The sequence below is a fragment of the Bos indicus genome, chromosome 3, assembly GCF_029378745.1.
Source record: "Bos indicus isolate NIAB-ARS_2022 breed Sahiwal x Tharparkar chromosome 3, NIAB-ARS_B.indTharparkar_mat_pri_1.0, whole genome shotgun sequence".
Lineage (NCBI taxonomy): Eukaryota > Metazoa > Chordata > Mammalia > Artiodactyla > Bovidae > Bos > Bos indicus.
The window spans coordinates 60196324-60208776 of record NC_091762.1 but is presented as its reverse complement, the minus strand read 5'-3'; the positions used below and the strand labels follow the sequence as shown (position 1 = coordinate 60208776).

Sequence of the window (12453 nt, the reverse complement as noted above, 5' to 3'; positions counted from 1 at the left end):
TGATTTTTGTTTTAACTCCCTGTTGTCCTGTCTTACACTCCTTGTCCAGGCAGTCCAGAATTGCCCTATGATAATTTCAAGTTTAACACTGAATTACCATACCTAAGCCTGTCTTCAAAAAATAGTTTATCCATTTTCTGTGACTACTTCCTTTCTTTGCAACTCCCCACACTCTTCTTTCTTTAACACTTGATAAATAGGAAGGCAAGTGGTTGGCATAATTCGCACAGAGACACTATCTTTCTAACCTCTCACACATTATTTATACACTTGAAAGGTTGTTAACTCCAGCCTTAGAAACTTTGAGACACGACTGAATTATTGTTGAGCGTAGCATTAATCAGAATCAATGGAGTCGTTACGATTCTCTACTTACATAGTAGCTGTCTAGACTTAAAGCTGCTACAGCATTAAACTATCCTTATAGAAATATTTTGCTCTTACGTTTCAACAATTTGATTAAAAGTCTGTGTAATGTTTATGTACCTCCAATCAAATATTAATGTGGACATAAATACAAAATGCTGAGTGCATCTTATGTTTATGATGATAAATATAAGATAAAAGTAGATCTTATACAAACAGGCATATTAATAAAATAGGAAGGGACTTCCTAGGTCAATCGTTTCCAGAATTGGGGATAAATGTTTCAATTACCAGGGTGATTTTTCTAGTCTCCTTTACAGTATTCTCATTTCTTGTCATAGGACATGTGTTGTAGCTTGTTACAGTGTTGTGATAGGGCTGGAAATGGAAGGATATTATAAAATATTGCCACAGAAAAGTTTTCCTTCTCATATTCATTCATTAATTTAACAAATATTTGCTGAGCACTTGGTATGTATCAGGCTAGGACCTTGGAAATGTAGTACATGACAAGCAAAAGGAACAGCATATACAATCTTTTTTTTAGAATTCCTATTTCTGGTGCTACCAAATCAAACTCATATGAACCATCTTGAGGGAAATTCTATTCATAGTTAAGGTTGTTCATTGAGGACACAAATCTGAAAGTCATTGCAATATACTAGGAAGATTAGCAGAATTCAAATGAAGATGAACCAGAAACTCAAACTGGAAAATCAGTACATCCTTTTGGAATAATACTTAGAATGTGGCATCAAGATTACCCTAATCTGTCAGTTAATCTGTGCTTCCCTGGCAGCTCAGTGGTTAAGAATTCACCTGCCAATGCAGGAGACTTCCCTGATAGCTCAGTTGGTAAAGAATCCACCTGCAATTCAGGAGACCCCTATTCGATCCCTGGGTTGGGAAGATCCCCTAGAGAAGGGAAAGGCTACCCACTCCAGTATTCTGGCCTGGAGTATAGTCCATGGGGTCGCAAAGAGTTGGACACGACTGAGCAACTTTCACACACACACATCAGTTCAATCCCTGGGTCAAGGAGATCCCCTGGAGGAAGAAATGGCAACCCATGCCAGTATTCATGCCTGGAAAACCCCATGGACAGAGAAGCCTGGTGGGCTATAGTCCATGGAGTTGCAAAAGAGTTGGACATGACTAAACAACAGAAGCAGCAACAAATCAGTTAATCTAATCTATGCATCCAGAATTGTGTGTATTTATGTAAATATACAGATTATACCTATGTTTAGATATTTGTAGAAACATGCATAGTGAAAGATTTGGAAATTCAAACACCAGGATTGAATCTGGTTTCTGAATGAGATTATTAGTATCTTTATTCTTCGTTAATATTTTATGGCTTTTTTCCTATAATGAGCATATATCCCTTTTGTAATAGTAACAGCATGGGTATAATGGCTTAAATCTGCAGATAAAAGCAGAAATTCTTTAAGTACTAGAAATTTATGGGAAAGGTATATGGAGCTTATCAACAACAGCAATGGCCCTGATAGACAATCTAACTGGTGCTTTTCATTCTTAGTATCTTGTAGTATGGCCAACAATAATTTAAATTACAATGGCAATCTGAGAGTTACCGTTTTCTTCAACATATGCTGCTCACTAAGCATATAAAAGCATTATTTGAAGATGATTTATAGATTTAAAAATATTTAGAAACTAACAAGATTCTTTACATATGTTTAAAAGAAAAAAAGTATCTTTTGCTCCCAAAATGCCTCTACCTCATGTTATTTTTTGTGTAATCTACTAGTTGCTATATGTTAACCCATTTTACCAAAAATCAATGTTTTGTTTCTTCGTAGTGAACCCCATGCACGGTTCTATGCAGCTCAGATAGTGCTAACATTCGAGTACCTCCATTCACTAGACCTCATCTACAGAGATCTAAAACCTGAAAATCTCTTAATTGACCACCAAGGTTATATCCAGGTATGACTTGAACACATTATGTGTAATTTATTTGAGAACATACTAGGTAAGAAGTTATATATATTTAACCACAACTACCAAAATTGGATTTTTTTTCCTTTGAGGGAGACAGTTCTTCCTAATAGCTTAAATTGAATTAACAGTTCTGTTGCTATTACAGAGGACCAAAAGTTCCATCAAAGATAGAACCTGTTTATATCTCCTTTCATTGTGAACTGTGCACAGGTTGTGCACAGGCTCCTGCATAAAGGAAGAATAGCCAAATTTGTGAGTACTCATTTAGTGCCAGGCATCGTTCCAAGTGTTTCACATGTGTCACCTCTTTTAATTTTGATAACAGTATGAAATGTAAATACTACTGTTATTCTCATTTTAAGATTAATGAAACTAAGATACTGCAAGGTCACACAGGTAGAGCATAATTTAAATCCCATCAGCTTGTCCTGAGACTATGCTTTTTAACTCTACAGTGCAGTTACCAGAGGATCCCCAGCTACCAATACTGGACTGGTGGCAGTGTTTCCTTTCCGTTTCTACTCTCAGTGCATCAGGAGCACTCCTTTTTACACAGTTAAGATTCTCCCAGTGATGCTTTGCAACTTCTGATGATATAATTAAGGGCAGAAGACAATGTTGAACTTCAGGAACACTTCTAGCACTGCTTCATGTTTATTGAAACTTTTTGGTTCATTTGTTTCGTTGAGTCAGGGAACGGTTTTCCAGGTTGGTGTTGCGTTAATCTTTATTCACTAAATAGTGGCCTTAATGGATTAGTCTCAATTACATGGACTTAATTTTTTTTCAGGGTGTTAATTTTAACCCTGATTTTTAACTTTCAACTTAGGTACAGTAAATATATTTATTATGAAATAACAAATGTTTACAGGCTTTTTATCTTTTATAGGTCACAGACTTTGGGTTTGCCAAAAGAGTTAAAGGCAGAACTTGGACATTATGTGGCACTCCAGAATATTTGGCTCCAGAAATCATTCTCAGCAAGGTATATTTATAGTATCATTATGTAAGAAGTAAAAATATAAGGCATGCATCACTGTGGACTTTTATTTTTAAAAAAAGTTATGATCTAATTTTACATGTTTATTTAATCTACATATGAATTTAAATCTTTGTGCATAATTACTAAAAATCAATTATTTAGAGTCTACCACTAATCTCATAAGCTGTTGATTTTAACTCTAAAGCTGAGAGAATTAGTTTAAATAAATAGGGCCTTTAGATCCATGTTTTGAAACCAGAAGCATAGCCTTTTCATAATTATTCCCAGTAACAGGAGGGCAGAGAGTCCTTGCTCTGGGTTACACCAAGAGGCAAATTAAAGATGATATATATGTACTAGTTGTCTATTCTTCCTTTTGTTAGGTAGTTAGAACGAGTTTTTTAACGTCCATTGCTTCAAATTTTTATTAAGAAGAGACAGAATGGAGGAGATTACACTCCCCTAACACATTGTTTCAATTTTACCACTTAAGTGGAAAAAAAGTATGTGAATTATTTTTTAAAATTTTAGTTTAAAAATAGAAACATTATAGCAATTAAATAGTTATAATCTTATTGAAGACAGTTATAATCTTATTGAAGACAGTTCTACTTTTTCTCAACAGTGAAAATGTGGTGAGAGAAATTTTTAATCATTTCTAAAAGGGTAGTTTAACTTTCATTTTCCTTTCTACTTCCATCCCTTGGTGGTAAAAGTTAGAAAGGAGAAACTGATAGTAATGGTTCAGACAGGAGCCAGGAAAGAGAAAAGGATAAGATATATGTGTTGATATTTATACATTAATTAACTACCCTCTGAATAATTGAAATTTGGCTAACTGCAGAAGTGTTAGAACAAGAGAATTCTTTCAGCTTTCCTTTCATTATCTTTCATAATTTAAATCATCTATAACTTTTAATCTTTTATAATTAAATGTCATTGCCACTAACATTTCTTTTCTTTAAGTACATTTAACAGATAATGTGATGCCACTGTAAGCACCAAAACCTGAAAAAATGTGTGTGTGTGTGTAGAGAAATAGATATTCATTGTCTGAAATTTGGGAAATATAGAAAACCATAAAGAAAGAATCAAAAAACTTTCAATCTCACTACCCAGAGGTAGCCTTTTTAAAAAACATTTCAATATATTTTTCTATGCATGTTTCAGTGAATATACAATTTTGTATTCAGCTTTTCTCACTTGAGTAATAATTATCCTGCAAACGTAATTTAATTGCTTGTTTTAAAATGCACTATTTTGTATTTTGTCATTCTTCTGTTGAATATTCAACTTGTTTCCCTTTTTTTCTTTTGTAAAAGACTGTGATAAATGTCTTTGTCCATAAAGCTTTTTTCTATATTTTAAATTATTTTTAAGATAGATTCCTAAAAGTGAAATTACAGGGTCAGAAAATATTTTTAAGGTTTTCAATACATATTGAAACATACATATTCATACATATATTCAATACATATTCAATACATACATATTTTTAAGGTTTTCAATACATATTGCCAGAGGACTTTCCAAAAAAAAATTGTAACATTTTACACTTCTCAGTAGTGTTTAAGGAGTATCTATTTCACCACACTTTCTCCAGCATTGGGTATTCTTGTTTTAAAAGATCATTAGTAATTTGATAGATAGTAACTGATAGCTAATTATTTTAAGTCTCATGACTTTGATTATTAGATTTTTTAATGCTTAATAACAATTTGGTATTGCTTTGTGTGTATGTATGAGTCCTTAGTTCATGTCCTTTGCCCATCTACCTATTATAATTTAGTTTTTCTTATTGATTTAATTGTCTTTAACTAGGGTATTAAAAGCATCTGGCATACTTATTATAAACATTAGCACACAATCTAAAACAAAGAAATCAGAACTTGATAAAAGGATCTATTTTAACAGTATATGCTTTTGTTATAGCAAAAAACATTGTAATTACATTATTAGTGAGTTGCATTTAAAGAAAAGCATAGTTAATGCCCATTTCTATTAGCAAAACAAAGTGTTATCCCTATTTTACTAGTCTCTCTCTCTTTAAAACATATAGAAGCAGGAAATAAAAAGAAAAATAGAATCTCTATATCATTATATTTTAACCAGTAATTTGAAAATAAAATTATTTGTAAAGCTAAAATTTTAATGAAAAGTTGGAATAGTGGGAGTGGTGAAGGTAATTAAGTGGGTAGACCAAAAGATCTGGCAAGAACTCAGCTCATTTCTATCCATGATAAAGTTGTATTTTTTTTCCCCTATAATCTTTTGCGCCAATTGACACTGATTATGGTTTATCAAACTTTATATAAACATATTAATTTTTTTCTTATTTTCTTATCAATACTTCTAGATCTTCATTTTAGTAAGTTTAACATGAAAAGAAAAACTCAATTAAGAATAACCTTAGAATTGTACATTTGGTTTATAACACACTTTTGTATTAATTATTTCCTTTCACTTGATGTAATCCCCATAAAACTCCATGAATTAGGTATCTTTCCTGTATACCTTTTAGAGATGAGAAACAAAAACAGTGGATGGATAAAGTTTACTTAAATATTTACATTCATTAGGTTCCACATTAAGCTTTTGGTTTTAATAAGATCTGATGGGATTATCCCTAATATATTTACCCTCCTAAACCCACCAATATATTTTGAAGTCAACTTTAGCATTTATCATGAAGTACAATATCTACTCTCATTTCAAAACTTTTGACCTTTCTTAAGTATTCTCTAGAAAATCTGATTCATAATATTACACAATAGATTAGGCTTTAAGAGGTAATTTCATCCAATTCCCTTCCTACTGTTGAACAAAAACTAAATTATCCCAATTAAACAGGGCATATTTTATTGTCTCTAATACTCTTAATGATTTTAGGAAGAAGATTTAATAGTATTTCTTAATATTCAGTTTCAATATTTGGAATATATTTTCTTTTTTATTTTATCCTGAATAACTGCTCAGCAACTGCCTTTTTGAAAATTTCATGTGCTTGAAGATCATTTTGAAATAAATTGACTTCATTCTCCTCTGAGAGAATTAAGTAATGATTGCCATTTGGTGTGGTTTATCTTAGGGCTACAATAAGGCAGTGGATTGGTGGGCGTTAGGAGTGTTAATCTATGAAATGGCGGCTGGCTACCCCCCATTCTTTGCAGACCAACCAATTCAGATTTATGAAAAAATTGTTTCTGGAAAGGTAAGTAATACATTTTATTATTCCTTAATTATTGATTATCTCTCTACATGAGTTTTAAGCATTATAGATTGAAACTATTTGATATCATCTGGATATTACCCTAAATTGGGAAAAATATAGAAATATCCATAGAGTCTGCCTTTATATCTAGCACTCATTTAAGATACAGTAAATATTGAATCATTGAAGTCTTTTAGGTAAAAAAGGGCAATTTTACAAACAATGACAAAATAATAAAGCAGTTTCCATCATTATTATCATTATCAGTTGTAAAATTCAGGATCATAGCCATAGTTCTTCTATCTTTCTTCAAATAAATAAAAATTGTTAGTTACTTCATGTTGATATCTGCTTGGAGAGTAATTTTAGGGGCTGTTTTTATATGCCCATGCTTTTTTAGGAGAGACTTGTTTAAATTATGTCAAACAACACAAAATTGAAAATAATTATAAAATGTGTGTGCTACATCATTTCAGTCGTGTCTGACTCTGCAACCCCATGGACTGTAGCCCTCCAGGCTCTTCTTGTCCATGGAATTCTCCAGGCAAGAATATTGGAGTAGGTTGCCATGCCCTTCTCCAGGGGATCTTCTGGGCCCAGGCATCAAACCTGCATCTCTTATGTCTCCTGCAGTGGCAGTCAGTTCTCCTGCAGTACCACTCACTTCACCTGGGAAGCCCCAATTTTAGAATAGATAAGCCTTTTAAGATGAGAATTCAAAGAAATGATGTTAATGGTTTTTCACGTTAATATGATTACAATTGCCATTGATCTTAAGCAAATATGGAAAAACATTAGTTCTTCTTGAATATGAGTAGATATAAGTTGGAATATCTTACATTTTGAAGTACTATACTAACCTTTCTTCTTTAGCATTTATAATTCCTAATTTTGTTTTCCAAGTGTATTTTGTTTAAAGTCAGCCATAGACCCTTGTCTTAACTCATACCTCTGGTCCTTTTTAAAAATACTGCTGTCAGTTTAAGTAGAGATGAGCCTGATTCTTCCCACCACGAAGAAAAGAAACTAAGCTTTCAAAAATTCCTGGAAGACCTTCTATACATTTTTGACAGAATTCATGGGAAGGAAGTTTCCTCCTTTTTCTTATTCCTCCATGTGGTATGCTCTATTAGTTTTTGTTTGCTTGCTTGCTTGCTTTTGATCATATAACATCAATCTTGACATGACATTACCTTGAGATGTGATTCAATTGGCTGTTTTGTATGTTGTGACTTTCTAAACTTCCCTGGTGGCTCAGATGGTAAAGAATCTGCCTGCAATACTGGAGACCCAGGTTCTAATCCCTGGGCTTAGAAGATCCTCTGGAGAAGGGAATGGCTACCCACTCCAGTGTTCTTGCCTGGGGAATCCCATGGACAGAAGAGCCTGGTGGACTATAGTCCATGGGGTCACAGAGTTAGACATATCTAGGTGCCTAAACAACAACAATATCAAGGTGAAAATTAATCTGATCAAACTTTTAAAGAATCTGGAAAGTGATAGAAAAAAAAAAAAATCTCTGTTTCTTTGTATCTCAACCAGATTCATCCTCTATATTTAGTATGAAAGTTGACCCTTTGCATTCATGAACTTAAAATTTATAATGTCAGCTATTCAAAAGGTACCCTGATTATTCATAATGTAGTTATTTTTTTACCAAGACTCAAATTTAAATTTTGGATGCTGCATAGCTAGAGCTTTAGGGATAAGACACAGATAGGATGAGTCTCTCCAGCCACCTAGAACCCACATCCAACACAATATTGTTCATATGTCATAGTGTATATGCAGTCTACAGAGATCACAAGGTTTTCAGTTCCAATTTACTGCATTTTAAGGGGGAAAGTTCTACATTGTGGCAGTGTTCACAAACTAGGGGACTTACTAAAGAGCACATACTTAAACTATGTCGAAGGTAAAAAATGAATACCTCTTATAGATAATTAAGCTAGGTATTGAAAGATTTACACTAAAGTAATATAGAAAGGCAGAATGAAATATTTAGGTAATTAAGTATTACTCCTGTCCTTGCTACACTTGTAGATCTCTAGGTTTCTGATTTTTTATCTTTGTAATTGCTTTCACCCAAAAGAATATTAAAAGTCAAAAGAACTTTTGAGATTAACAAACAAAAAAATCAAGAAAAATTAATAGACAAAGCAGTGATTTATTTTTTTAAGAATTTGAGAAGTAATTATGTAACATCTCAAGAGAAAATAAAGACCAAAGGCTATATACTAAAATACTTTTAAATAACTGAATGGGAGAAGTATATTTTACTAATACAAAGACTAAGAGTACAGAATTTATAGTAATATTTCCAAATAATTTAATTACAGTTAATTACAAAGTTCCTGAATCTACTATATTGCTTAAACATCTTTAACTTCATAGTGAAAGTGGCTCAGTCATGTCTGACTCTTTGCAACCCCATGGACTGTAGCCTGTCAGGCTCCTCTGTCCATGGAATTCTCTAGGCAAGAATATTGGAGTGGGTAGCCATTCCCTTCTCCAGGAGATCTTCCCAACCCAGAGATCAAACCCAGGTCTCCCGCATTGCAGGCAGATTCTTTACCGTCTGAGCCTCCAGGGAAACTTCATAGGAGAAGTCAAACTTTCTGATAAGGATGCTATTGTCATAACTAAATTTTATCCACTTAGGAAAACTACTTTCATTAAAACAAGTGTATCTTCATCTGTGTGAATAGGCCTCTATTTGTCAGTCAGTATACACTGTGTAAAATTTTTTGGCTATTTATGAATATGTTCATATCAAACTTTAACATTTAGGATCCAATGTTTGCGTAAAATTTAAATCTGCAGATATTCTAAAATTATAACAGTTTAAATCCTGGTTATCTTAGAAAAGAAGAGTAGGAATATAGAATTTTATATCACAATATCTGACTTTTTTTCTTTTTTAACAGATATGATAAGGTGTTTGGTGTACTGCTGTTTTTAACTAAAGGTGCCAGATTATCTCTCCCCATAATGGATATAGAGTTGTTTTCATTTCTTATTATCTTTTCTCATCCAAAGTAGAATCCATGAAAATAAAATATTATTATTGAGTGATCTCTAGGATCTGTATTATGTAAATATGAAATCATGTTCACATTTTCCACTAAAACCATCTGTTTCAGCACTCAGATTCAAACTAGAAGTTGTCTCTATCCACATTATAAAGCATTATTGTCTCTCTGTTTAGCAGCTAAAAGTCAAATTGGAGATTAACTTGTTTTCAAGTTTTTTAATTGTTCAGATCATTGATAATCCAGTTTTGGTCTTACAGATCCTGTATTTGTATTTAAATTTTCTTAATGGTTTTAGTGATGTCAAATAGTTAAAAACATACTTTTCATTCAGAATTTTTCAGATTTTTTTAAAAAACATGTTATTTTATGCAACAGTATTTTATGATGAGTATATTTTTGAAACCATGTTATTAATATAAAGATTATAGGAATTATTGACTTATCAAAGTTCAAATAAGTTTAATAAAGTGATTAGTTCACTAACATATGTATATTTGAACATTCGATTGTTACATTCTTTCTCTATTTACAGTATTTTAGCTCAAACTAATATTTTTCAATGTACAGAAGGATGATCAATCAGCTTGTTAGATTCTCTCCTACACATATTTTGCCTTTAATAAAAAACAGAGCAGGTGGTATTTAAATGTCAAATTATTCATACAGTATTAAGATTCAGGTTTAGAAATGCCTAGTTAACAGAAAACTCTTATAATTCCCACATTGACTATGCCTCATCCTAGCAATACATATGCTGAGTTTCTGTATATAGTCTTTAAATTTAATACCTCAGTGCCATATACTCTATAACAAGAATCAGTGATGGTTTCCACAGCAACTCTATCTGGCTTCATTACTCTTAGAAATGCAAAAGTTGACACTACTGAAAAATGATATTTGCAAATGAGGTAGCAAGCGAGTAATAGCTGTGTGAAAACCAAGAATTTTTTATTTATGTAATTAAAAAAAAATTCTTAGCTCCTAAAGTATGATTCCATTTTTAATGACCACCAAATATGTACAAGAAAACACTATACAAAATATCAACTTATAAACCTAGGTATACACAGAATAACCGAAAGAATTGGTTAATTTTTTTTCCTAAAGGGCCATCCACATTCACATGAAGTGAAATATGGTTGATTAGCAGCCAAATGACTATTCCCTTTTGTGTCTAGGGTCCCCAAGACAACCCCCAGATTAGGTGATTCACTAGGAAGATTCACAAAGTTCATCATATAGGGATATTCAGGGAATGAATATCTTACATTGTAATAAGTACCTTCATTGTAAGGTATCTTACAAGAAAGTTTATAAAGTGAAATCAGCAAAGGAAAAAGGCATTTATGGTAATGTCCAGAGGAAACCAGCATAAACTTTCAAGAGTCCTTGCCCAAAGGGGTCAGAAGGCAAACTTTATTTCTCCAGCAATGAATTTTGGCAACATGGATAAAATGTTGTCTACCAGGGAAGTACAGTAAAGACTCAAGGCTCAAGGATTTTATTGGAATCACATATACATCTTCTATCTGGCACATACCAGAATCTGAGATTCCCACAACAAAAGCAAATGTTCAGCATAAGCCATATCATTTGTAGTAAATCTAGGTGTAGTGAGCCACTTGTGTCACTTAGGGAAATTTCTTTTCAGTTTCTTGAACTGTGACCATTCCAATTCCCAGATACCTGCCAAGGGCCAAACTTGCCGACAGGCCTTCCTCAAGGGTAGCAGTCTCAAGCCTGCTATATTATCTCTTTTCTGTATATTCCTAAATAACATACACATATGCAGATATACCACTACACTTTTTTGAAGGCCCCAGTGCTAATACTTTTTTGAGAAATTAAAATGCCATTTTCTATTTGGCCATGGCTATAGTCAAAGACACTTATAGTACTCAATAGTTATTTTCATAAAATACAAAAGCAGTTATAATATATCCATAAAATCCAGGGCAGTTTTTTAACACCTTGCTGTGAACATTTAAAATTCTTAATACCTGCTGTGAGACAGTCCTTACCTTAGGAGTCCTATCGGCAAATGATTGCAACTTGTTTTGCATATGGAATGAGGATGGGGTGGATAATAGCCTTATGCAACCATCTGAATTCATTTTATCTATGCACTGTTTCTGCATAGGTGAGAACAGATCAGAGAGCCCACAATCATGGTACTAATATAAGTATTTTGTTAATGTCCTAGATGTTTCCTTTTATGTATATAGGATCCAGTCCTATGAGACTGAGTCCTATGAGATAGTGTGGAACTTATCACCATATCTGCTAGAAAGTATGTATGAAAAGTTATGTGTTCTGAAAAGTTAACTAATGTATATGCTCAGTTTTGCTAGATAATTTTTTAACTAGGATCATAGATTTCTTAGAGCTATACTAATTTAGAGAGAGAATTTCTTAAAATATCCCAGTATGCAATGTGGGCAGAAGTTGACAGATTATTGACTGTGTACAAACTCTTTTGAGTCATCTAAGCCCAGTAAATTTTATCCTGATGCAGGATAAAATATTACTAGTTGAACAGTCTTTTCCTCCATAACTGCAAAAGAATAGCAGTAAAAATTTTCTCCTCTTCAATCAGAGATCAACTTTGTAATTTCTGTGATTAAGCTAAAAGTAGACAAATTTGACTTTTGTCTCACTTTGTTTCTAAAATTTAAAAAGAGTGAATTTAAATCATCCTGTTTGGATGGATACTATAACAATATGCACTGATTTTCTTCTTGGATATAACTTCCTCTTAAATTTTTAAAAGGTAACAGTTATTCCTAAAACCAAAATGCACAAGACTTTATAACTGACGTTACAGCCGAACAAATATTCGGTTGTTTGCTCAATTCAGACTTAATTTCATAGTTATTTTAACACATTGTGTA

The 12453-nt window shown here is 32.7% G+C and overlaps 1 protein-coding gene across 8 annotated transcripts in view; it reads left to right on the top strand.

Annotated features, from left to right (window-relative positions):
• Positions 1-12453, top strand: part of PRKACB (protein kinase cAMP-activated catalytic subunit beta) — a 142893-nt gene that overhangs the window by 108331 nt on the left and 22109 nt on the right. For all 8 annotated transcript variants that reach the window (XM_070786220.1, XM_070786216.1, XM_070786217.1 and 5 more), the window contains 3 exons: positions 2193-2319; positions 3224-3319; positions 6405-6527. In XM_070786220.1, the coding sequence (XP_070642321.1) occupies positions 2193-2319; positions 3224-3319; positions 6405-6527 (346 nt within the window). The remainder of the gene's footprint in view (positions 1-2192; positions 2320-3223; positions 3320-6404; positions 6528-12453) is intronic.